This window comes from Camelina sativa, chromosome 2 (genome assembly GCF_030686135.1).
Source record: "Camelina sativa cultivar CO46 ecotype springtype chromosome 2, ASM3068613v1".
Classification (NCBI taxonomy): Eukaryota; Viridiplantae; Streptophyta; class Magnoliopsida; order Brassicales; family Brassicaceae; genus Camelina; species Camelina sativa.
Genome location: NC_141881.1, coordinates 30,629,780 through 30,654,915, shown reverse-complemented (window position 1 = coordinate 30,654,915; position 25,136 = coordinate 30,629,780). Strand labels below are relative to the sequence as shown.

The following is a 25,136-nucleotide window of genomic DNA, read 5'->3' as shown; positions in this document are numbered from 1 at the left end:
TTGTGTTGATCTTTTTTGGCCCGTTTCAACCAATGTGAATGTGTGAATAATTGACCGGTAAAAAAATAGCGAATAATTTTACCCTAATTTTACTAGTTTCCAAAAACCTTTCTTTTTTTGTCCCAATAGCCGTAAAAAAGGTTAAAAAAACAAAAACCCAGAAAAATCAACTCTCGTCTCCTCTCCAATGGCTATCGCTCTCAATCTCTGAATCTCATCCTCTGTCTCTTTCTCTCAATCAGAGAGATTTCTCAATTATTCTTCAATTTTTCAGTTTCTTTTTTTTCTTTCTTTTCCCACTTTCAATTAATTTTTTTTTTGTATAAACGTTATTAACACCAAATACACAAATATATACAAATATCTTCTCTCTACGGCTCCAATGGATTCTCCGAAACTCCCGTACTCTCTCTCCGCCTCTTCCTCCACCCCATTTGCTTCCTCCGCCGTAAAACCTCACCGGAAAAAAGTCCTTTCCCGTAACTGCATCCTCATCATCATCGCCATGTCCTCTATTCTCCTCCTCCTCTTAACTCTCCTCATCTACGCCACCGTCTCCAAATCCTCCCACAACCACCGCAACTCAACACCCCAATCACCACCAACCTCCAAAGACAAACCCCCGCCGGAGACTCCTCTCCCTCCTCCTCCCATCGCTCAGATCCGTCTCGCCTGCAACGCGACTCGTTTCCCAGACCACTGCGTCGCTTCCCTCTCTAAACCGGGTCAAGTCCCACCGGATCCTAAACCGGTTCAAATCATCCACTCCGCGATTTCAGTCTCCTACGAGAATCTCAAAACCGGCCAATCGAAAATCGAGTCTATCCTAGACTCGTCCGCAGATAACAAAAACCGTACGAACATCGCCAAAATTTGCCTCGAGATCCTCTCTTACGCTCAGCACCGTACCGAATCAACAGACGTCGCCGTGACGAGCGGCGAAATCAAAGACGCTCGTGCGTGGATGAGCGCTGCTTTAGCTTACCAGTTCGATTGCTGGTCAGGTCTCAAAACCGTCAACGACACGAAGCAAGTCGTCGACACCGTCACGTTCTTCGAAGGCCTCGTGAACCTCACCGGTAACGCGTTGAGCATGATGCTATCGTTCGACAGTTTCGGAGACGACGTCGTTTCGTGGATCCGTCCAGCGACGGAACGAGATGGGTTTTGGGAGAAAGCTGGGCCGAGTTTGGGCTCGGGTACTACAGGCACAAAGGCTAATTTAGGGGTTCCGTCTGGTTTAACGGAAGACGTGACGGTGTGTGGGAATGGGTGTACTCACAAGACGGTGCAGGAAGCCGTTAATGCAGCGCCGGATACTAACGGAACCGTTAAGTTTGTGATACGGATTAAAGAAGGCGTTTATGAGGAAACCGTTAGGGTTCCGTTTGAGAAAAAGAACGTCGTCTTCATCGGAGACGGAATGGGTAAAACGGTAATTACAGGTTCGTTGAATGTTGGACAACCAGGGATGACAACGTTCGAGTCTGCAACTGTCGGTGAGTTTTTTCCGTTAAACCCTATTTTTAAGAATTTATTAATTTTAACTTCTTTTATATTTTCTTCAGTTGATTTAATTTAGAAACATTAAAGTCAAAACAAAAATTTGTTTTTTTCTTTTATGACATTGATATATCAGGCTTTATAGTACTGTTTTAGATTTGCTCTGCCACGTAAAAAGAATATTAGTATTTATTAATTTCAAGATTTAAGTTATGTCGATTAAATGGGAGTGTTCCTGGTTTCAATAGAGACAGAACCCATGTGACATTCAGACAACTTACTTGGAAAATTATGTCCATTGGATCTTGTTAGTATAAACATAGATCTTCTAATAATAGTAGTCTATATTAATTTAATCCAAGATTTGGACAAAGTTCCAAGATTTTTTTTTGTTTCTTAATCTAAAAAATGTTTGTTGTGATTATATGTTTTTTGGTTTTTGGTAGGAGTTCTCGGCGATGGGTTTATGGCTCGTGATTTAACTATAGAGAACACAGCAGGAGCAGACGCGCACCAAGCGGTTGCGTTTAGATCAGACAGCGATTTCTCTGTACTCGAAAACTGCGAGTTTCTTGGAAACCAAGACACTCTTTACGCTCACTCTCTTCGTCAGTTTTACAAACAATGTCGAATCGAGGGCAATGTAGACTTTATATTCGGTAACTCAGCTGCTGTATTCCAAGACTGTGATATCCTTATCGCTTCAAAACATTCCAAAGTCGAGCAAGGCGCAAACAACGCGATCACAGCACACGGGAGGATCGACGCGGCTCAGTCGACGGGGTTTGTGTTTTGGAACTGTTCGATTAAAGGAACAGAGGAATACATGAAGGAGTATCAAGCTAACCCTAAAGGGCATAAGAACTTCTTGGGAAGGCCATGGAAGGAATTTTCAAGGACGGTTTTTGTAAACTGCAATCTTGAGTCTTTGATTAGTCCTGACGGATGGATGCCTTGGAACGGGGATTTCGCGTTGAAGACTTTGTATTACGGTGAGTATAACAATACAGGTCCTGGATCGGTTAGATCGACTAGGGTCCCATGGAGTAGTGAGATACCAGAGAAGCATGTTGATGTTTACTCTGTAGCCAATTTTATTCAGGCTGATGAGTGGGCTTCGATCACTGCTTGATTTTTGTAAAGGAAAAATGAGGTTCTTAGGGTTTTATATAAAAAACATGTCATGAGAAGTCGTCATTGTAACCTTATTGTAGTGTCAAATATTATTAGTGTGGTGTTATCGTCATCGCTCATTGAGATTCATAGTCATCAACCAATCAAAAAGATATAATTTTTTTGAGTGATGGAAGAAACCACATAAATCATGTCATAACAGAAAGTTCCAAACTTTAAAATCTTATCATACTTTTTGAGTGGTTGAAGACTCATAACTTCTTAGATTTATTTTAAAGAGGCAATAGTAACGATATGATAGCAAAAATACTTCTAAAATAGTTTGATGTTTCAAGGGAACTTCTACATATAAAATGTTTCAAAGGATAAAAACAAAGTTACTTTGTTATTTTTACCTTATGTGAAACACAAAATGAGGACAGTGATGAATAGCGTGACACACAAAAGCTATGGGGTCGAAGGAGAAACATGTTCTTTAGGTGTGAGAGAGAGCAAAAGAGATACTTATATTTATAGGTCGGCGGAATCAGAACTCTTCTCCTCCTTTGGTGGTGCATACTGCCTGGTGAGACGGGATCTTTCCCATGGGTCCAGCGGCACTCGAGGTGGCGGTTGAGGTGTTGCTGGTTTTGATTGCCTTAGCTCGTTCTCTCTATCGATAAACCTGCATCAGGAAGAGTATATAACCAGTAGTTAGCTCACCAAGGAAACTTCCTAAAATTAGAGAATCCAGTAACGGCATCTCAGTTACACATACACCAGATAATGTTTGATCTTATCATCATTGTCCCATTTTGTTTTTCATTGCAGCTAAAGAAAACTCAGAAATTCAATGTGCTTCTGTGAGAAGAATGAACAATAAAGAAAAGGAAGTTTTGTTTACTCGATATAAGCCATTGGTGCAGCATCACCAACACGTATACGAGTGCGAAGCATTCTTGTGTATCCACCAGCTCTATCTCTGTAAACACACAAAACATCCATATCATGAAACAGAGTTGAGAGATCCAAGATTAAAAAAAAAGAAAAACAAGGTTGGAGAATTCTCACTTGTATCGATAAGCCAATTCTGTAAAAATCTTGTGAAGTACATCATCTCCTCTAACAAAACCACCAGCTCGCCTTGCTGCAGCTAGTGTGCCCTGTAAATAAATCATTTCAATCACCCATATGACTCTGATTTTTTTGCTATGTATCTCAAACCAAAAAAAAAAACTACTTATCTCAGAGAAACAAAAAACACTTATAAAGCCAAGATTAGAGTTCACAGTACACTTTACATCTATGGTGTCTGATGATTATACAAAAGAGTAGAGAGTAGCTAATTTCTTGAACTTATTGCAAAGAAAAAGTATGAACTGGATTACCTCTTTGCCGAGTTGAACCATATTATCAGCAAGACGACGGACCTCTTTAGCCTGAAAAATCCAATGTATGGTAATAATGAGATTACATTGTTAGGACAAGACACTGCAACTTGTAAGAGGGATCACAGATTCTCTCATTAGCTGACTATAAACCCTAGCTAAACCTCAAATCAATGAAAATGAAGATAATAGGAATTAGTACCTTTGCGACAGTGGTCTCAATTCGCTCGTGTTTCACTAATTGAGAAACCATAGTCCTGATTACATTTGGATTCGAAACAAAAAAAAGAGATAAATCTTAAGCAATGTGCGAAGAAGAAGAACCTCAAGGATCGATAAGAAAGTTTATAAGAAGAAGAAAGAACCTGAGCATGGACATACGGTGGCCAGCTGGGCGACCGAGCTTCCTGAACTTGGTCATTTCTGCGACGGCGAAAGCGATCGGAGAATGGGCGAATTTGGAAGAAGATGAAGAAAAAAAAAGAACTCTGGCGAAGGTGAACGATAAACCCAGCAGCGGAACGCTTGGGTCAGTGGACCCTTAACTTTTGTAATGGGCCTGATCTTCTCGATTTGTAAGCCCAATAGAGTAATTAAAAAATTATTCCTTCTTTTTTGTATTGTTTAATCAGAGTTAAGCGTTGAATTATGCCTAACTTTTTCCACTGACCGTTGTTTATAAAACACAAAACAGTCCCAAAGAATAAAAACACAGATCCCAATTTTCAAAATTTGTGGGCGGTTTGTCGACTCTTCTTCTCATTCGTATTGAGAGTCAAAAGGCCAGGTCTCAAAGTTGGACTCGTTGTTAGTTTATAATAATCTACATATTTTAAATATTTATACAAGTATTTTGTAACGATGATTATATGAATAATAGCAATACTTAAAATTCCAAACACATGCACCAAAAGTCGTTAGACGTATATAGTCAATAATGTTATAAAGGCAATAAATAACATTTAAATGGTTGTATACTTATAATTTATTTTCTGTATTTAATAAAAGTGGTCCGATACCAGCTCATTTATGGGTTTCTCATTACCATTCCAAACTTTAAGTTTGTAGGAAGAAACATTTAGAGAAAACGAGAGTGAACTTACATGAACAAATAAAAACCATGTCTTTTTTTTTTTACAAAGACAGTTAGTTTGATCCGTTCAAATTTTGTTAGTGAGAGACTATAGTTTCTGAAAAACTATAATGGACTTTATAACGCAAAAAAATAATACCACAAGATGAGGAAAAGATAAAGATGATTATGACTTATATATATAGGCTTATGTCTATGTCGTGTATCATGTATTCGAATCTTCTAAAGATGAATTGAAAATCACATGTTACATCGTTACAAAATTGTGGGTCGATGGGAACTATATGACGTATTCATCTCTTTTTGACAATTTTGGACCTATTATTACCAACAGAATAATCATCGACATTCTTATTTAATAAATAAAAAAAAACAATTCCATATCAAATGATACGAATTAACAATATGATTGGAAAATTCAAGAACATCATTATTTTGATTTTTACTTTACAGTAATAACAGAATAATTTGACTACAATGAATTGAATCTTCTTTCTTTTTTTGTTTTTAGTTTATATTCACTATTCAAAATTTCAATTTGTTTACAATTTCTCACTTTTTTCCTTCCCAAGGAACAAATTTTAAAGAACGAACCCTAATTAAAGTGAGTAAAAAAAAAAAAAAAAATTGATCAAAACGGCATGATATGTGTCGTTTTGGTGTCGTAAGCCGAAAGGCAAGATCTTGAATTCACCTTGAACACCTTTAGAAGATCCGTTAACATTCGTCTAACGGCGGGAGAGCAATTGCTCTGTAACAGTAACAGAATCTTCGTAACTCCGTTAGCACTCGTAACGGCTTCCAATGCTTTATCCTCTTTGAAAAGATAAGAAACACTCCACAGCACCGTCACGGCGTGCTCCGTCGCCGCCGTCGACACTTTCATCAGCTTTTTAACAACCGTTTTCAAACACTCTCCGTCTCCGCCGCAAATCTCCGATCTCCCTTCCTTGGTGGATGCTAGAATCTCGAGAAGCTTCAGACATTTCTCGGTGACTGAAACGCTCGACGCCGTCGGATCTGATAACAGTTTCGTCACATCTCCGATGAGTTTCTCTCGGATCAGGTTTAGTTTCACGCGCTTCGGTGAGCTAATCGCGATCAAACACGATAGACTCGATTCGATCAAGCTCGAATCGGAGTCTTTACTAATCGATCTCATTAGCTCCGTCACTAATCCATCTCTCTCAGCGATTAAAAGCTTTGATTCAGCGTCGACGGCGATGAACTCGAGTAAACCGGCGCAATCGATCTTCAATTCGACATTCCCGGTTCGAAACAAGAAGACGATAACCGTTAACCGATCTCGACCGTTGGTTAAAATAAGATTAGAAAACCGTCTCCGATCTGAGATTTTGGTACGAACCAAACTCAGAATCTTAACCGCCTCTTGAACAACCAGCGATTTCGCGGCGGAGGTGGTTTCGAAACCGACCTGGTCAATCAGATCCACGAGAAGCCTCACGAAATCATCTTTTCCGGCGAGAAACCCTCTGTTATCATCAGATTCTCTCCCGAATCGAACGATCTTAGACAAAACCTCGCGATCGTCACGGTCCTCTTTCTCGATCTTGACTCTATCAATCGCATCGGAGATCTCATCTCTCGTCGGAGCAGCTAACTCCGCCGACGATTCAACACAAGCTCGACGACGAACGGAATCAGACCAAATCTCTATCAAACGCTGAAGAGTCCGATTAGGTATGAAATCCTTGTTCTGAAGAATCTGCATCGTCGCGGGACAAGTGTTGTTCCCGCCGTCTAGCCACCGTTGGATACTTGCTCGATCGTAAGTAACACCGGTACAAAGACTCACCGGAGATTTCATAACGTCGAGTGATATAGGACATCGGAAAAACGTAGGTACAGTGATGCATAGATCATCCTTCCTCATTGCTTTGGCCGTTGCTTTTTTTTTTTTTTTTTGCCGATTTGCTCCAAAAGAAAGAGAGAGAGAGAGAGAGATTGTTTATGATTTTAGTGCGTGGGGTTTGGTTTAAAAGATGAGAGAGAGAGAAAAAGAGAGTCAAACTTTGGTGACGTCAAATTTTTTCACTTTTTTGACGAGAATTTTAGTATTTTTTCAAATATCTTTTTTTTTTTTTTATAAACTAATTTAATAGAGTAAATCGAATAAAAACTTTTTCTTTTAACGTAAATCGAATATAACTTTTTGAATTTTCTCTCTTTATGCTAATACTAAATAACTATACTACGAAATTAGAATAATATTTTAGCACACTCCAAAACGTAAAAATTGGATTTTATTTTTTTGTTTCACTTTTGGTCGTTGGTCAAAGAAGTCTTTCGGCGCGTTATAATAGTAGTATTAGAGATTATTTTTGATTTTTCAATCACAGCCATTGATGTGAATATTTAAAAATCTAAGATATGGGAATTGGACGGTGAGGATTTGGTATGAGTCCACTTTAACGTCTTAAGAAGGAACGCACCGAGTTTTTGGGGCGGGTGTGCAGTAACTGCACTGCAGTTGCACGTTTGAGATTTGTGGAAATGCACAACTTTTTATTATTTATTATTTTATGACCCCTTTAAATTTTAGTTATTTTAATCTATCTCCTCGTTTTTCTTATTTCTCAGTTTTTCGTCCTCGTTTTCACATTTGGTGAGGTTCGTAAAATCTTGAAAACGCGTTATTATACAAATCGAATTAACCGGATTATTTATTCTCACCAAAATATTTTGTTTACCCTTATTGTTTTCTATAATTAGGTGAATCATCATCACACTTTTTTACAGTGTCGATATTTTTATGTGAGTGGATATATTATAGTCCACTCTAACCTTTCATGGTAGCAATAATTTCAAGGGTGGTTGCGATTTTTTTTTTTGTTCAATTCGTGCAAGAATTTGACTTCTATCTAATTACAAATTTTGCCATTTTAGTTATTTACCTAAATTAGTGAAACGTTAAAAAGATCATGTATTTTTTTTCAAATTAACCCTGAAGTATGATGGTATACTTCTGTAAATTTTATAAAATATAGGCACAACCCAATAATATGTAATAACATATGGAAAAGATATTACGTAAAAAAGAGAAAAGAAGAATATAAAATGAGCAATTTGTTCAATTGACCGGACAGATTCTATGGGCTATATTGCATCTTTTGTTGCTCCTCCACTTCTGCTTGTTTTTTATGTCCGCAACTAGCAATACATGACGTGACGTGACACTTACATTAAACTCTTCGATACTTATTATGTTCATTACAAAGACTGTCTACTTATGTTCATTACAAGTTTACACCCTTTAAGATTTTACAAACCTTGGTGTTAATTTGCTACCTCTTAAAGTTAAGTACCATCATTTTCTAAAACTAATTAACCGTTATTTCTATTATTCTTTTTGACAATCTATATGTGTATTACAAGTCTAACATCAACACCTGTTTCATACAACTACTTCCAAGTCAAAGTTGAATAATAATGATCATCAATACATGACGTGACGTGACACTTACATTAAACCTTTTATCCTCTTCGATACTTAGTTTAAGACTGTCAACTTATGTTCATTACAAGTTTACACCCTTTAAGATTTTACAAACCTTGGTGTTAATTTACTACCTAGCTCTTAAAGTTAAAGTATCATCATTTTTTAACTAATTAACCGTTATTTCTATGATTCTATCTTTGAGTAAGTGTGTATTACAAGTCTAACATCAACACCTGATTCATACAAATACTTCCAAGTCAAAGTTGAATAATTAGTGATCATCAACACTAAACAAACATGTGCATTTGAAATTTAATAGTGAGTAGCAATATTTTCTTTTAAGAAATATAAATAATAATCGATAAACTAATTTGCTTGCACGTGAGAGGCTGCGTGTTTTGGTTGATTCAAACACTTACATCCCGCACGTTTAAGCTTTTTTATGTTTGGTCTACATGAATGTCAAACATCAAACATGAAAGTGTGAAACCATATATGGAATTGTTTAAGAAGTTGAACTTGTAGCTTTTGGATTTGGACATTTTTGGAGTAGTAAAGTATTTAACACACGTTTAACTCTCACAAATTTTATATTCTCATCTATTTTTAAAATATTTGCGAGGAAAATATTTCAACATTTAAATTGGAATGATGGATCATGACGCTTTAATTTGAAATCAAAGTCAACAATTATGATGTTAATAAACAGTTATAGACCCTGTTGGAAGTTGGTAAAACGTATGACTAAATTTGAAGGTTAATTAATTACACAAATATCCAAAATAATACTGTATTTACTTATATAATTTAATTAGCATGCCTTTGGTTTTTTTTTCTTTCTTAATTATTTCATTTTTCGTGAAGATACATCAACATTTTTTGTGTTGGAAAACAAGTAAACAACAAACATTTATTCTCTCATACATCATGCTAATTTATCCATGTAGATAAGAGAAAAAATATCATATTAATTTTGATTGCGGAAAAAAACAAACGATATCTGGAAGTGGAATTTACGGGCTTTAGTTGATTTAGTCCATGGGCCTATTATCCTAAAATTTTAATCATTAATGCCCATTGGTTTTGTTTCGTCCTCTACTGTTATAAAATAGAAATAAAATTTTTCTATCTGAAAAAGTTCCATACCACATACCTATACTATACGGAATGACTGAAAAAGTAAATTCAGAAGTAAAGTATTATACTCTTCGATGCAAATTAAACAGGTAGAAAATAGTAATCAACGCTGTGTGTTTGCAGCGTTTTATTTTTCAGAAGGCAGAAAGAAACTGCATGCCGTTTTTAACTTTCTTGATGACACGAAACATAACGTCTAGTAGAGGTGTCCTTGGGCTTGGGTGGTCCTTCCTGAGATTTAGAAGAGTTGACGTATTAGAGTTTATTGGGGGTTCATATAAAGGGGGTTCTTAAATTTTTTATGAATTAATTGTGTACTGTTTGGAATATAAGAACCCATGATCTCTTCGATAAAATTTTCTCTTTTATTGGTAAGTTTTTATTTTGGATCTCTTATTTTTGAAAATATTGTTTTTTAAAATTTTAAATAGAATAGAAGTGGTATAAATGTGTAAACATTTAAGATTTTATAAAAATAAAAAAAAATATTCCATTTTTATTAATTTTCAAACATACAAAACACAATAAAATATTAATACATATTAGTGCAATTCATAAATGGGAAAAATGATTAATTGCAATTTAGAAGTACAATTAATCATTCATGGCCAAATAAAATCAAATTTGTCAAGCATACCAAAGGATATTACTACAAGCTAAATAGAACAAGAACAATATACTCTTAAATTATACAATCATGTTGCCATCGATTATTTTTTAGCTAGGAAAAGCCAAGCATGCAGCAAAATCAAGCAGTGACCAATCAGACCCGAGATTAAAATGTGACCAAGCCAAGCCTGCAGCAAAAACAAACGGTGACCAAGACAAGCGTGCAACAAAAAAACAATGACCAATCCAAGCCAGCAGCAAAATAAACCAATAACATCATACTTGAAGAGGAACATATATGCAAAAGAAGAAAACAAGAGTACCTGAAAGTGTATGGCTCCTTCTTTGTTGTTATCAGAAAAAGAACCAAACAATATGGATTCCGAAAAAAAAAAACAGAGGAAATATAAAACAGAACAAACAATGACTTGGTCTTACCTCATGTCTGGTTTCGCAGGGATTGAGGCAAAGCTTGCACCCTAGCTTATTTTTACAAGAAGCAAAACAAACATTCGCACACTAACAAACTCTGTAATCAAAAATCAAAGTAAAGAGCAGTAGTATACCGGAATCCATAACGAAAATATGGTCACCAAGAACGCAAAATATGGCTCTGTCTGTAACGAAAATATGGCTCTGTCTGTAATGTTTCTGCAGTAGTATAACCCCAATGGCCTCAAGTGTACACACCGGTTTGCCAAAGCCTCAACACTCTCATCTGCAACAACAACAAATGTTCAAGAGCAGAAATCAAAAGCTTTGATTCGGGTTTCGTAAAGTTTAAAGGTTTACCTGTAATTAATACACAACCACAAAGATCAAGAGTTCTGAGATCAGGACAGCCATAAGCTAAACTCATCGAATCCATCTCAACAGATGAAGCAAGACCAACCCTACAGCGATACAACTCTGAAGCTGATTCCTGCACTTTCTTCAAATGGTCAACTGTGAATAATAATATGGGATTACAGAAGACGCTTTAGCAAAATTTTAAATTTGTTAGCACGTACGTGAGCTTTTGTATCACCACATCATTCACATCATGTATTCCACTACTATAGTTTTATCGAGAAAATTCACGATGGCTAAAAAAGAGAGACAAAGACAACCATGTAATCCCTAATTAGTAAAATTATTTTAGCACTAAGTAAATAAAGGCTAAAGTCAACAAAGAAGAAAAGGCTTGACCATGTAGAGAAACAGAGCAAATGGATTTCAGAGATGCAATAAAACTGGTATAGAGCTAATACTGTTTTTTCGAACTGCTTCTGAACCAACTGGTTTCAGACTTTTAGCCAAAGACGAGCTGACACGTCGTCCCAATGTAACGCTCCTTCTCCAAAACAACAGCCATGTCTCTGATGAGGATATACATATCATTAGACCAAAAGCCACAATCATCTAGTACATTTTTCACAACACCAAAAGCCATAATCATCAATTCAAAGCTATATATGCAAATTATATACCTCAAGATCAGCACTTCTCTTCTAAGATATTTCTTAACTTAAGTCTCGAACTCAACATCGCTTTCCTGCATACAAATTTGAATCAAAGTCTCCAACTTTGCTAAAACCCAGAACTAATGAACTGTTAGAAATTGAAACACAACAAAGGTAGTACCTACTCAACAGGAGGCAAAACAAGATTGTTATCCTCTGAACTTAGCTCCATTTTGATCCTTATCACCTAAACAAATCAAACAACTCAATTACAATTAAGAAAACCCATTAAATCCTGACTAATTCTGGTCAGCCCCCTGCCTCATTTATGGTTCACGATAGAACGAAAACAGCGGAAGATAGAGATAACTCTTAAAACATTTTTTAGGAACGAAACAAAGTTCAAATCGAAGAAGCCTTCACCTGAGATTATAGAGAACACGGCGCGGAGAAAGAATAACAAACGGCGGTGAAGCTATTTAGGTTTTTAGCAGATTCGATTCCAAACCCTTCCTCTGATTCCAGATCCTTGATTCCAAATTCCTTCCTTTATTGTTTCGAGAATTCGATCGCAAGAGAAAGAGAGAGAGGAAAACAAATAAAATCTAGGTTCCCAAATTTTCTTTTTCCTTTTGTATTATTCTATCAGCCAACAAAAAACAAACACGTAGCGTCTCTTACAATAACATCCGATATACTATATAACAACCTCTCTTAGCTTTTTCTTTTATTTTGATTTATTTTTTTCCTACATAACACACTAAAACTTGCTAAGATACTACCGATAAACAAGGCCTTAAGTTGGCGAGATGACCGAAGAAGAAACCATAGCACTAGCACGTGTGCGATCAGTGTTCTCTACTGTGTTGGTCAAAGTCAAACCACAACCAAGCCGTAGCGTATTTATTCTTCTATGAAAATTAAACAGATATATCTTTCCGACAAAACATGGACAACAATTTTTACCCATAGATGAAAGAGTTTAAATAGTAGTAAAAAAAAAACTGGATATGTGAATGATGTGGATACACCGAAACTAATTAAAATCTAGATGGTTGAAAATATAAATTTCGAGCTTTTTTTTTTGATAGAAAAATTTCGAGCTTATTTGTACAAAAAGGGTAACATTAATTCATCGGAAAATCAAAAAAAAAAAAAAGGTAGCTAACAAACTTGTTAGCTCACCAAATCGTCCGTGTCTTTTCCCCCTTCATGGCTTCCACCTACAAATATACATGGTTCAATTTATTAACTCAATTACTAACTTTTATTATATATCTCCCCAAGTTTAATTATGGCTTTGAAATGTTTTCAAAATTTGTTTCTCTACAAGAAACAATAAAATAATACCACAAGATATACAAAATATAGTTGTAATTTTGGGTACATTTAGCAATCAGACATATGCTTTTCGTTGATTGGTTATATATTAGCGTAGCACATAACGCGCGTTGATCATAAATTGATTATTATTCAGCTACCTATAACCTATATGATGTATTTTTTTTGTAATGTCACCGTTTGGGGTAGATAACTAGATTAGATTACATAAAATATAAATAGTTAATATCGTAAAACAACATCAACAATATTGATCCTTGCATAACTTTATACTATTAAATTAAAGATGACAGAAAGGGTATTGCATTCTAGAATTTAGTACGTCTGTAATCGGAACTATGGATGAGGCTTTTTTTTTTTTTTTTTTTTGTATGCCAGCCTTGGACACGAGATTTGGTGCGACATATCATGTGAATACTCTCCATCATGAATATTCATGAGTCTTGACCGTGACTCGACTCATGAGTCATGCCTCACACCACCTTTACCCCGACCGTTCCGTACGCGAATACGCGTATTCATGTACGTAACGTTGATCTCTTCACAGTTCTATATATCTTATCACCCGTATAATTAAACGCGATTGCACGTGTGCATATATTATATACTATATTTGTGTTATAAATAAAATAAAGAAACGTTTGAGGTTCGGATAGTTGCAACATGCAAACTAATGAGAAAACATATAATTTTCAAGATTGGTATATATAACTCAGGTATACTGAAAAGTGGACTAGTTCGTTTATTCTGATAATTTAATATGTAAAGAAATTAGAGAAACAAAATTAAATAACATGACTTAGTAAGTGGAAGTTGTATAATTATTAGTAATTTTCAACTACAGTTTAAGAGGGATTTAGAGGGTCAATATAAATGGCAATGTCGTCGGCGTTGGAATTTTCCCATAGACTTAAATATCATATCATATATGTTGAATTAAACTGTGCAAGCAACCAGATTCATATTACATGGCTGTGGCCAGTGGGAGTGATGGTTACGTTTTAGGAAACTTTTTTTTCGAGTGTCATATTTTGTTTATTTCATGATTGGATAAACATTTACAGCGAGTTGAATATCTAATATAAAGAAATTTTACTACTTTTTGTATCTTATCGGTTCTACCGTTATAGTAAATTCTAGTCGATTGATAAAACAACTTGTACATTTTTTCTAAGATCAAGTATACAATATTTTTGTTGACAATTCTATAAAAATGCGTCGCACACAAACATCTTTGAGCTATAAAGTCGGAACACACTATGCAGCAGTCACAGAATGTCCTGATATTTTTGTGTTCTGCAACACACACACATATACCTTTTCGTGTTTGGATTCATGAGACAAAAGTTAATGGTGATGCGTCGTGTGTTTATTACATAATTTACATTCATCACAAAACAAATGTCAGTCAATGTCTTACTAATCAGTTTCTATATATAATTATGTGACAAAGCACACCCAATTACGTACCATAGTATATATTGTTTAATGTTCATCTATATATCAGTTATGATACTACGTACATTATATTAATCAATGGTTCATAACTATACTTCACTAGAAACCTGTACAGCCAATCTAGGGATTAGCTAGATTTGTCAGTCAGTTTCGTGTTGCCCTGAAGTAAAGTTATTTGAAAATTATTTTAATAAAAGAATGAAATTAATAATAATGGAGAAGTACGATTGCTAGAATTGTTAATAGGAGTAGCTAAGACGTAGTCAGTGTTTGAAATAGTAAAGAAAGGTATGGGACTTAGACCAACTTTAGATTTCAACTGTTGTTCCTGACAGTAGGACGAGTCTTCTGTATTAGTTTACTTTCTGTTCGTGTATATATCTTCTTATAAGATTGGGACAATGGAGTCATTTTACTTCATACTCATTGAGTTTGAAAATCAGGTAATCATATCTTCTGATCTATATATTAGTTAAGAGTAAAATTTGAAAACAACTTTTAGTTTTTAATTACAATTACAATATGATATACTATTGAACTTTCGTAAATATGCCCATTAATTTTTTGTATGTATACACGCCTCCGAATATATATCATTTACTGTATTAGATTTCTCTTTACAAAACTTGATAGAAAAATAGTAAAACCGTATAAGTGTTGGGCAAACGTTGCATTGAATGAAGAACCCTAACTCAGTGGAAAAAAGCTTAGATTAAGATTGAAATGGCAAGAACGGTGATTGATATATGCACTGTATGCATACGTGTGTCTATATAAAAAATAGTAATATATATATCCATTTCAAGTAGCTTAGACCATGGGCAACGCCGTCGATTCGGGCCGTCCCTGGTTTTTTTATGGATTTAATTTAATTCTAAAAGGCCCATTATTGAAAAAACGGTTCTTATTATAGGACGTTTTTCGTCCGTCTTCTTCGCCACGTGGTCTATTATGATTGGCTGTCGAATTCTCTAGGGTTAAACCAAAAAATTGTCGAGACAAATTTTGTTTGACTTCTTTCTTCTCTCGACGGCAACGACAAAGGCGATACACATCGTCGACGATATCACGAAGGCGCTCCGTTCTTCTCACCGGAATTTCTTTACAAAATACCGAAGCCGATCTTCTGTTTCTCCCGAAGCCGGTCCGATCATCTGTCTCGAAGCTTGTCCGGCGATCCGATCTTATCTCCCGAAGCTTGTCCGGCGATTCGATCTTCTCTGTCTCCCGATGCTTGTCTCGTCGATACCAAAACAACGGTCTTGCTTCTAATCGCTTACATCGTTGTTGTCACCGTCTTCAATCTCTTAGCTATTGGATCAATCGCTTACAGTGTTTTCCAAGGATTTTACGGTAGACCTGTGAGATTGATCTCCGCCGTTAAATCGAGCTTCGCCTCGTTTCTACCACTCCTCGCTACTTTGATTTCATCCAATTTCATCGTTTTAGGGGTTTTCTTGATTCTAGGGATTTTAGCTTTCTTGTTTACTAAGCTAATCCAGATCATCCCAGGTCTTCAATTCGGTTACGCTTCTCCGTAATTCCAAACTCTCACTACGGTAGTAACAATCATCTCGATTCTAGCTGTGGTTAAGCTCTATGTGGATTGGGTTCTTGCTTGGGTTGTTGTTGTTGTTGAGTCAGCTTGGGGTTTAGCTCCATTGAAGAGAAGTAAAAGCTTAGTTAAAGGAATGAAGAGTGTTTCTTTGTCTATCATCTTCTTCTTTGCAACAACTGAGTCGATTCTAGTTTGGATCAGTACCGTAGCTGCCTCTGCTCAGCTCGACGATGATGGTGGGAAGTTGTGGACGAATGCTTTCTTTGTGTTGCAGATTGTGATCACGTCTGCGGTTTTGACGCTGTTGATGCTGTATAATCTTGCGGCGACTACTGTGATGTATATGTATTGTAAAGCTGTTCATGGTGAGCTTGCTTGGAAGATTGCTGAAGAGTTTGCTAGAGAGTATGTGAGTTTGCCTTTTGATGATGGTAAAGTTCCTCACTTGGTCTCTGTAGCTTACAACAACATCTGATGATGAATCATACTGATGATGATGAAGTAAAGATCTATGTTTGCTTTTGTGTGTTTAAGGTAGTGTTTGAAAAATCTGGTCTTTTTGTATTATAAAAGCATGTTTTTCACTTTGTATATACATTTAATGTTCTTGTGACTTCAAAACTTTTGTAATGTCTCTGAAATGATCCAAAATGGTTGATCCTTCGGGTCATTTGCTGCTCTCTCTACATGTTTCCTTACTCCACAAGCCGGTGTTGTACACTTATAGTAGCTCCTGTGAATTAGATCAAAAAGCATTAAGGAAAAAAGACCGATGAACTCTATCTTTAAACTCGATGACTGGTTTCTAAATTCACCTTGGATAAGGATTTCCTTTGACTACTTTCTGACCATACTTGCGCCACCTATATCCATCATCTAAGAGATCAACTTCACTCGTTGTTTGGACAATAATCCTAGGCTCTATCACAGTTTTGTGCGATGAAGCAACTGGTTCTGAAACCCGAACTTCAATATTTCTGCAACAATCAAAGATTGTCTTAATCTCATCAGAAACACCAATACATATTTGGACTAACTTTGGACATTTTCCAGATAATGAAGATTGATTTTAAAATTTCTATGAGTTGAATAAAATGTTTGTTTTTGTTTTTATGTTTTTATGTTATATGTTTTCTGTTATTAATTTCTTAATTGTATGTTTTTGTTTTTTCAACTTTAAATAATTAATCTTTAAACTTTCAAAATATTATTATTTTATTGGGGGGATCAAATACAAATAGACACCAATGCTCATACTAAAAATAAGAAACTATCAAAATATTATTATTAAATGTGAGGGACCAAAAAAAGTCCCCAACCAATGTGGATGCTCTTAGATTGAGGAAGATATTGCAATAAAGATTGAATAGTTACAATGTTGTGATATAATTATAATCGGTCACTATATTTTAGACCGGGGCCTATCATATTCTCTCCTAACAAAAGAAAACTATAAACCTATTTGTAATTATAACAATACTGTATAAAGTTTTGAGTCATGACATAACATCTAAAAGGCTTCACCTTACCATAACACTTTAAATTATTATTTGCTCTTTGCCCACTATCTCCGTTCTTTCGTATTCGTTGAACACACAATACATGACATGAAACCTTGCATCCAAAGCTAGAAACAAATGAATCTAGCTTTCATTGTTATAACCTTTTTCTTTCCGTTTTTTTTTTTGGGGTCAAATTATTGATAATTATAACATACTAGAGGTTATATAATCATCGACTAAATGGAAAAAATAAAAATAAAGAAATAAATAAAGAATTTCAACCAGAAAATTATATATGTCTACTGTAATAACTGGACTAGAATTATTCAAATATGACTGAAAACATGTGATTTCGAAAATGTCTTCAGCTAAATGTTAAATTAAATCACCTATTCCCTTTTATAAATGATCTTACTAAAGCAAGAGTTACGATAATCTTCCAAAAACACTATAGCTTTGTTTGAAAACATTTTACCATGTTAACTGTGTCAAAAATATAATATTTTGATATGCAAAGGAGGAAAAGAGAATATTTCTTATGCAACTGTTGACAAGAGGGGAAAACACATAATTGTGCCGTACGTACAAGAGCTAGCTAGTGTTTTTTTTTTTCTACATTCCATTAGATAATTTGTTTTGAAATATATAATCATAACAATTACTAAACTTATGATTCATTAGTCTTAATAAGGGAGCTATCGTAGTTGAGTAGTTTTTGATGAATATGATAAAAATTAGTGCGATGTTTGTCAACTTTTCATTACTCAATAACTTTTGCATAAAAGTGAAAGACGAATATGGAGGATACAAAAAGTTTTTTACTTTTCTCAGCATTCATTAAAACTTTCATCCCCCTTCGGTAAACCAAATCTTCTTTCCATCCGCCTCAAGTACATAATAATTTAGTCAATAAGAAATAATTATATACTACAATAATTTAAGAACTGTAAATGATTTCTCCCTGAAACATTTGTTTTTGTTCAACCTAAAATTTCTGCAATTTATAAGTCTAAAGAAGATATAACACACAAACAGCTCTTCGGCTTGTAGACCATACCAGTTGTCAACAAGTCTAGAGCTACAACTACTTGCACAGTTGCACTGTTTGTCAAAAAAATAAATAGAAATTAAATATCAGAAGTAATTAAATACACACGAAAACATAACTCAAAAAAAAAAAAAAAAAACTCATACTAGTAGTCAGATTCTCTCTCTATCCATCTCTCTCAATCTCAATCTGCCCATATTTCTTGCTGTCAACAAATTCATTCAGCAATCTCCTTTTTTCCCCATCAACAACAAACAAAAATAAAAGTCCTTTCACAATATTCAAAAAACAAAACACTTTTACAAAAACCTCTCTTCATCAACAATAATGTCGTCTAGAAACCGGAGATCAAGAGTTAACTCTAAGTTCTTCTTCTTCACAAGACGAACCATCCTTCTTCTCCTTCTTCTTCTAGGGTTCTGCGATGGAGCAAGAACAAATACGAATGTGTTCAACTCGAAACCACACAATGACGCCGTTACCTCTTCACCTACACAGTTCTTGGGGTTCTTGCCACGTCACTTCCCAGTTCCAGCTTCTGGTCCCTCTAGAAAACACAATGATATCGGTTTACTTAGTTGGCATCGATCTTCTCCGTGAACCAAAAAACAAAGCCTTAAAAGGTCATTACCTTTTTTTTCCTATTAATTTGGTTTTCCTCTTCTACCTTTTGCTTCTGAATTTTAAGCTGGTGTAAATGTTTTATTTTTCTCTCTTTTTTTTTTCTTTTTTTCTTGTGATGCCAAGAAAGTGTTTTGATTCATGTCGACAAGGCAAACCATTTATAACTATTATGAATTTGTAAGTGGAAGTTGTATTATTATTTTTTTTGGATAGCTCGAATTTGTAGTATTGCACGTAAGAAAGTATAAGAGCCATCATCTTCATGATATACTTTAATCTTGTTATTACCATCAACTCAAGTGGAAATTTTTTTTATCTGGAAAGGTACAATGAGTTAGAAATTGACTTCGAATTTGACAACTACTAATTATGTGTAATCTTTAAAAGAATAGGTCAAATCGTTAAATTTAAAGAGAGTTGAAATATATGGTGTAACCAAAAAGTGTGATGTAGATCGGTCTTGAGATATATATAATCGACTTTTTTTTCTTTTTTCTTGGGTTCCATCTATTTGTTTTGTAATTATAACCAATAATGTCTTTCAGTCTTTGAAATGTCAATTGAGATTTGTGAATGTGATGGACCAAGGTTCCATCTAATTTTATAGCCATATAATATATTTTGACATTAAACCTTGACATTTATGCCGGGAAGGTGATCATCATCAATAGCGATATATATATAGATCAGAAAGGTATGATCATTAGAAAAAAAATATAAGCATTTATGTATCCCACATTCGACATTTTTACTTGTTTGACAAAAAATTAAAGACTCTAGTAATAAACCATCGTTTTTAAGAAGTACTATAAAAAATCCTATCTGTTTTCATAATTTTTTTATAATAATATCTGAACGATTGTTTATTGGAAAACCAATCGAGTACTCTTCTTTTATTGTAGTTGTTTACAAATAATCAGTGCTATAATTAACAGTACAGTCGTCATCATTACATGTTTGTTAAGTGTCATGAGTTCTGAAACCTCGAACACTATCTTCTTCCTTTTTCACGTTCGGTCGTTTCATTTAAATTCAGGTAATCATTCATACGCGTAGGACGGTATCCACTTAATAAATACATTTGTTGGTGTTTTGGTAAAAAGTAAAAACTAAAACATTGTATATATACATACATCGGTGTAATATAGGGCAGTGGCAAAAAAAAAGTTACTAATAAATTTAAATCATCAAGCTAGAAAACTACGTCTTTCTCTGTATGGAATATCTGATATTATTGGTTAGAGAGAAAGACGGTGTTGAAGCAGTAGGGAATCAGGAAATTAGATATTCAATATCATATATGTACACCGTCACTCCATTTTCATATTATATAATTTCAACGTAAAAGTGAATAATTTGGCTCAACCAAAATGGTTAGATAAAAGAATTGAAATCTAACGAATTCGTTCCATGGTTCCTCAACCTTCTTCATGAACAAGCCTTGATCCCAAACAACAAGTCTGAAAATGCTTAAGAACTTGTTGCGACCAAGTACAGAGTAAGTAAATCGAGAAAGGCCTTATTTGTCAAATCGAACCAATTTTTTGTAATACACTCTCTTCTTTGATCCTCCTGCCGCTTCCACCACCTCTATTACCTTAACTGTCACTCTCGAACCTGTAATAACTACTAATAAGTATGGCAACACCAATTAACCTCGAAAAAAATTTCATTATTTTCGGTATGCAAGTGGGAATGGAACACTCAAGCGCCTTACCACTACACACAACATAGTGTTTACGAGTTGATTGAATTACCAATATGTAGTGCCACTACATACACACTATATATGTTGATCTGCTTCAACCTTACCACTACATAAGGTTTTTATATATTGGGCTGCTTAAAGCAGTTAATTGTTGGGCTTCTGGTCTGGGCCGGCTCAGCCAGTGTTTATGATTTTAGCAATCTTTCAAGGAGATTCTCCATTATTATTATTTAAAAAATAATATTCTAATTCCCTACTGCTTCAACGATATTAACATTTTTGGTGTATATTTTGTGTTCAATCCTTCTAGTTATAATTATTTAAATATTTATTTTTAATATTAATTTTTACAAAATTGATCAAAATTCAATAAATAAAATATGATAAATTGACCAAATTAGTTAAGTTGATTTTTATAAAATCGCTAATATCTATAAGATTTCCTAATATCACTCTAAATTTCTCTACCAAATCAATAAGATTCATAAAATCAACAAAATATCATAAAATGCAAATATTTTTTAAAAAAACCCTCCAAAATAGCTTGGAGCTTCTCAACAACGTCGTTGTCCATCTTCAGTTGCCTCGGAACAAAAATGGTAATCCTCTGTACAAAACAAATCAATTCAACAAAGACAAAAATATCAAACACACATTAATCAATCAAAAAGTCAAAAAATTTGATCAAAAGGTCGAAAATGCTGCACCAAAAACTATCCTTAACACATAATCACAAGTTTTTCAATAACAAGCCAAATAAATAAAAAAAAGTAAAAAAAAAACTAACTCCACTAGCTATTTCTGAGTTCCTAATAACCACCGCTTGGAGCTTGTTGCTATTTCTCGCATAAATGTCACATTTAATGTCAAAATATATTAATGATTGTTATTGGAGAAGTAATTTTTAAATCCATATAGAATTGTAAATTATGAAAATCAAAATATATATATTATAAAATAACATGTTTTATCCTTAGATTTGAATTATTTTATTTTACACTTTCAAATTCATTCAAATCCATTTAAAACATAATATAAAATTTTGAAATCCCAAATCATATAATGAATAACATGGATTAAAAAAAAAAGGATTTAACAAGTATTTGTAAATCATAGAGCCAATAACACATAATTTTGATAAGTATTTTAAAATCAGTAATTGAATAACAATTTTTTTTTTTTTTGAAATTCCAAATCCATTAAAATAATAGAACTAATAACCCCTCTAAGTATATGACTGTAAAAGAGAATTACATTAAAATAACACTAAAACATGTTTTATAGATATAAATAATACATATTTGGCAAAAAAAAAAAATACTATTTAACAAAATTTTAAAAATTAAAATATTTGAGTTGTTAATTTTACATTTTGGATATAATTTTAAAGGGTAGAGTTTAGTATTTTGAATTTAGAATTGAGTATTTTTAGAATTTTGTGGTTACAAAGCAGGAATCAATTTGGACATGATGGTAAGAAGCACTTGAACAACCCAACAACAAGAGTGTGTTTCCCCATGTTTGATCGAACCCCAAAATCAAGATTGACAAGTGTCCTGTCTCTGCAAAGAAAGACTGTTCATCCTCTTACTATAGGTAATAAAAGTAAAGATGTTTCCTTTATTTAAAAAAAAGCTTTGTCATTGTAATGATTTTTGAAACAACTAAAAATCTAATTAGTTTTTCCTAACTCTGTTACATTAGCATCAGCGTCATCTTCAGCGTCATTCAACCCTGACGAGGAACCAAAGACGGAGCCTAAGACTAATGTGTCAACATCTAAATATGGATACTCGGTCCCGGGAGTGCGACACTACATTGAGAATATGTGGATGGTAGGGAGGGACTATACCTTAATTCCTTACTTACTGGTTTGCTTAATAATCGAACAAGTTAGGGCTGCAAACAAGTTTCTCGGTTTGATCGGCTGGTTCCTTTTAGGGTGCGCACTGGGTGGAATCCATCTTCTGTTTCCTAACTTCATCACTTATTATTGCTACTATCTTTTATATCAATATTTATATTATTTTCTTTTTTGTTATTTTTATCTTTTACTTATGGTTTATGGTATAGCCAGTTTTATTTACTTTTCACATCATTGTGATTGATAAAAGGAATAATAATTATATAAAAGAAATGGTTTCTGGCTATTCCGTTTACTGTCAATAGTGTTTTATTTTTATTTTCGTGAATACATATATTTGTTATTTTCATCGCGCTGTTGTGCAGGAAGCTAACTCTTCCTGTGATTCTCAAAGGTATATGCATTATATTTTAATGGTCTTTATTGGATCAATGATGCAGAAAGAAAAAAAATAATAATAATTTGGATGCTTACCCGAGTTTTATTATATGATCGCGATCTGTTTTCACCGTAGCAATCGAGTAGTAGACACTAAGTTGGCCATTTGGTAATGGATTGAACCTGTATTTGGGATTTGTGCTTATTGCTGATGTCTATTTTTTTAAGCTTCCATCAGTTGAAGTAGTTGTCAATATAGAGGAGAGATTACGGATATTTTAGCCGCTTACGGGATATGTAGCTTCAGAAATTCCTCTCTACACATTTCAAGGTGATGTATACAGATCGGTGCTGTTATGCTAGAAACGCGCTATTTTTTTGCCCCCGGTTAAACGTTTTTTTCATATATTAATATGACTATGAGTCTTATATTAATGTAATTAACCGTCACTCCATTTTCATATTTTATGATTTCCACGTAAAAGTGAATAAATTGCTTCGACCAAAACGGTTAGATAAAAGAACTGAAATCTAACGAATTCGTTCCATGGTTCCTCAACCTTCTTCATGAACAAGACTTGATCTCAAATAACAAGTCTGAAAATGCTTAAGAACTTGTTGCGACCAAGTACAGAGTAAGTAAATCGAGAAAGGCCTTATTTGCCAAATCGACCAATTTGATGTAATACACTCTCCTCCTCTTTGATCCTCCTGCCGCTTCCACCACTCTTTTACCCTAACTGTCACTCTCGAAACCTGTAATAAGCATGGCATCACTAATTAACCTCGGAAAGAAAAATTCATTAATTTTCGGTATTAGGTGGGGTTTGAACTGCAGATGAGTATGGTACTCCCAAGCGCCTTATAACGTTTTTATATAATGTGCTGCTTAAAACAATTGATTGGTGGGCTTCTGCTTTGGGCCGGCTCGGCCCGTGTTTATTATTTTAGCAATCTTTTCAAGAGAATAGGTAACGCAAATGAGCGGACTGTTGTATAATAAAATATATTAATTAATTAAAATTTATTTAATAATCATAAAAAATACTTAACAAATTAATTTAAATGTCATTAACATTTTTACACTTTTATTTATTCAAATCATACAGTATCAAATTATATAACTTATTTAAATATAATCATGCGTACATTATACATATATTTCTTAAAGTTATTTGTTTTTTATTGTTCAACTTTGAAAATAATTTTTATTAGTATTTTGAGCATTTAAGGTAATAAAATATTATTAATAATAAAACAAAATTTTACTATGTGATTTAAATATATAATTTAAGTTTTTCTTATAAACTAACACATAACCTAAAGTATTTAATAATTAAAAACTAAACTATTTTGAAAGTAAAAAAAAAAATATTTCCTGTAAAATCATATGAAGTGCAATCAAAATTTTAAAATACGATTCCCAAAAATATATTTTTTAAAAAAAACTTTTTTATATTCCCCTTAGTTTAAGATATATTGCTAGGTTTAGTTATAATTTTTCATCCTTGTAATAAAAGCTAGATAGAAAAAAAAAAATCAGTTTGTTTTTTATATAAAAAAAATCTTTAAAGTACATATTTGAATTAAATTAAGAAAATAGTGATTTTTATATAATTATATGTTGATTCACAAACTGAATATAATGATTGTTATTCTAAATAAATGTATTACAATTTTGTTGGATGTAAGCGAGAGTTAAGAAAAATTAATTTGATATTATATTACAATTTTTTTATATCCCCCTCAATTTAAGTTATATTGCTAGGCTTAGTTTTAATTTTTCATCCTTGTAGTAAAAGGTAGAAAGAAAATAAATATCAAATTAGTTTTTTATATAGCAAAATCCTTAAAGTACAAATTTGAATTAAATTTAAAAATAATGATTTTCATATAATTATATGTTGAAT

The 25,136-nt window shown here is 33.8% G+C and overlaps 4 protein-coding genes, 1 long non-coding RNA gene and 1 pseudogene across 5 annotated transcripts; 3 read left to right on the top strand and 3 right to left on the bottom strand.

Moving 5' to 3' along the window:
- Positions 1-80: 80 nt before the first annotated feature.
- On the top strand, positions 81-2,749 carry LOC104743545 (putative pectinesterase/pectinesterase inhibitor 64). The gene is made up of 2 exons (XM_010464614.3): positions 81-1,499; positions 1,950-2,749. Exons 1-2 carry the CDS (start codon positions 383-385, stop codon positions 2,633-2,635), a joined length of 1,803 nt encoding a protein of 600 aa, XP_010462916.1. The 5' UTR covers positions 81-382; the 3' UTR covers positions 2,636-2,749.
- A 179-nt stretch (positions 2,750-2,928) lies between these two features.
- Positions 2,929-4,652, bottom strand: LOC104743538 (uncharacterized). The gene is made up of 6 exons (XM_010464605.3): positions 4,370-4,652; positions 4,207-4,261; positions 4,005-4,055; positions 3,688-3,779; positions 3,521-3,598; positions 2,929-3,301 (listed from the first exon to the last, which is right to left on the bottom strand). The coding sequence occupies exons 1-6, from the start codon at positions 4,423-4,425 to the stop codon at positions 3,148-3,150; spliced, it is 486 nt and encodes a 161-aa protein (XP_010462907.1). The 5' UTR covers positions 4,426-4,652; the 3' UTR covers positions 2,929-3,147.
- Positions 4,653-5,573: 921 nt separating this feature from the next.
- Positions 5,574-7,096, bottom strand: LOC104743531 (U-box domain-containing protein 27). Its single transcript, XM_010464602.3, has one exon. The coding sequence runs from the start codon at positions 6,989-6,991 to the stop codon at positions 5,729-5,731; it is 1,263 nt and encodes a 420-aa protein (XP_010462904.1). The 5' UTR covers positions 6,992-7,096; the 3' UTR covers positions 5,574-5,728.
- A 4,081-nt stretch (positions 7,097-11,177) lies between these two features.
- On the bottom strand, positions 11,178-12,333 carry LOC147949355 (uncharacterized). The gene is made up of 4 exons (XR_015574629.1): positions 12,169-12,333; positions 11,927-11,992; positions 11,773-11,837; positions 11,178-11,661 (listed from the first exon to the last, which is right to left on the bottom strand). It is a non-coding gene; the product is annotated as an uncharacterized LOC147949355 (long non-coding RNA).
- Positions 12,334-14,945: 2,612 nt separating this feature from the next.
- Positions 14,946-16,579, top strand: LOC147949354 (uncharacterized; annotated as a pseudogene).
- Positions 16,580-18,804: 2,225 nt separating this feature from the next.
- Positions 18,805-19,546, top strand: LOC104743513 (protein IDA-LIKE 2-like). Its single transcript, XM_010464586.3, has one exon. The coding sequence runs from the start codon at positions 18,980-18,982 to the stop codon at positions 19,250-19,252; it is 273 nt and encodes a 90-aa protein (XP_010462888.1). The 5' UTR covers positions 18,805-18,979; the 3' UTR covers positions 19,253-19,546.
- Positions 19,547-25,136: the final 5,590 nt, after the last annotated feature.

Bases quoted from the DNA above. Each gene is read 5' to 3' on its own strand.
- LOC104743545 (XM_010464614.3), top strand. From the start codon at position 383: ATGGATTCTCCGAAACTCCCGTACTCTCTCTCCGCCTCTTCCTCCACC. The intron at 1,500-1,949 runs GTGAGTTTTTTC...GGTTTTTGGTAG, and splicing joins GTTCGAGTCTGCAACTGTCG to GAGTTCTCGGCGATGGGTTT.
- LOC104743531 (XM_010464602.3), bottom strand. From the start codon at position 6,991: ATGAGGAAGGATGATCTATGCATCACTGTACCTACGTTTTTCCGATGT.
- LOC104743538 (XM_010464605.3), bottom strand. From the start codon at position 4,425: ATGACCAAGTTCAGGAAGCTCGGTCGCCCAGCTGGCCACCGTATGTCC. The intron at 4,056-4,206 runs GTACTAATTCCT...TGGATTTTTCAG, and splicing joins TTGAGACCACTGTCGCAAAG to GCTAAAGAGGTCCGTCGTCT. The intron at 3,599-3,687 runs GTGAGAATTCTC...GTGTGTTTACAG, and splicing joins GAATTGGCTTATCGATACAA to AGATAGAGCTGGTGGATACA.
- LOC104743513 (XM_010464586.3), top strand. From the start codon at position 18,980: ATGTCGTCTAGAAACCGGAGATCAAGAGTTAACTCTAAGTTCTTCTTC.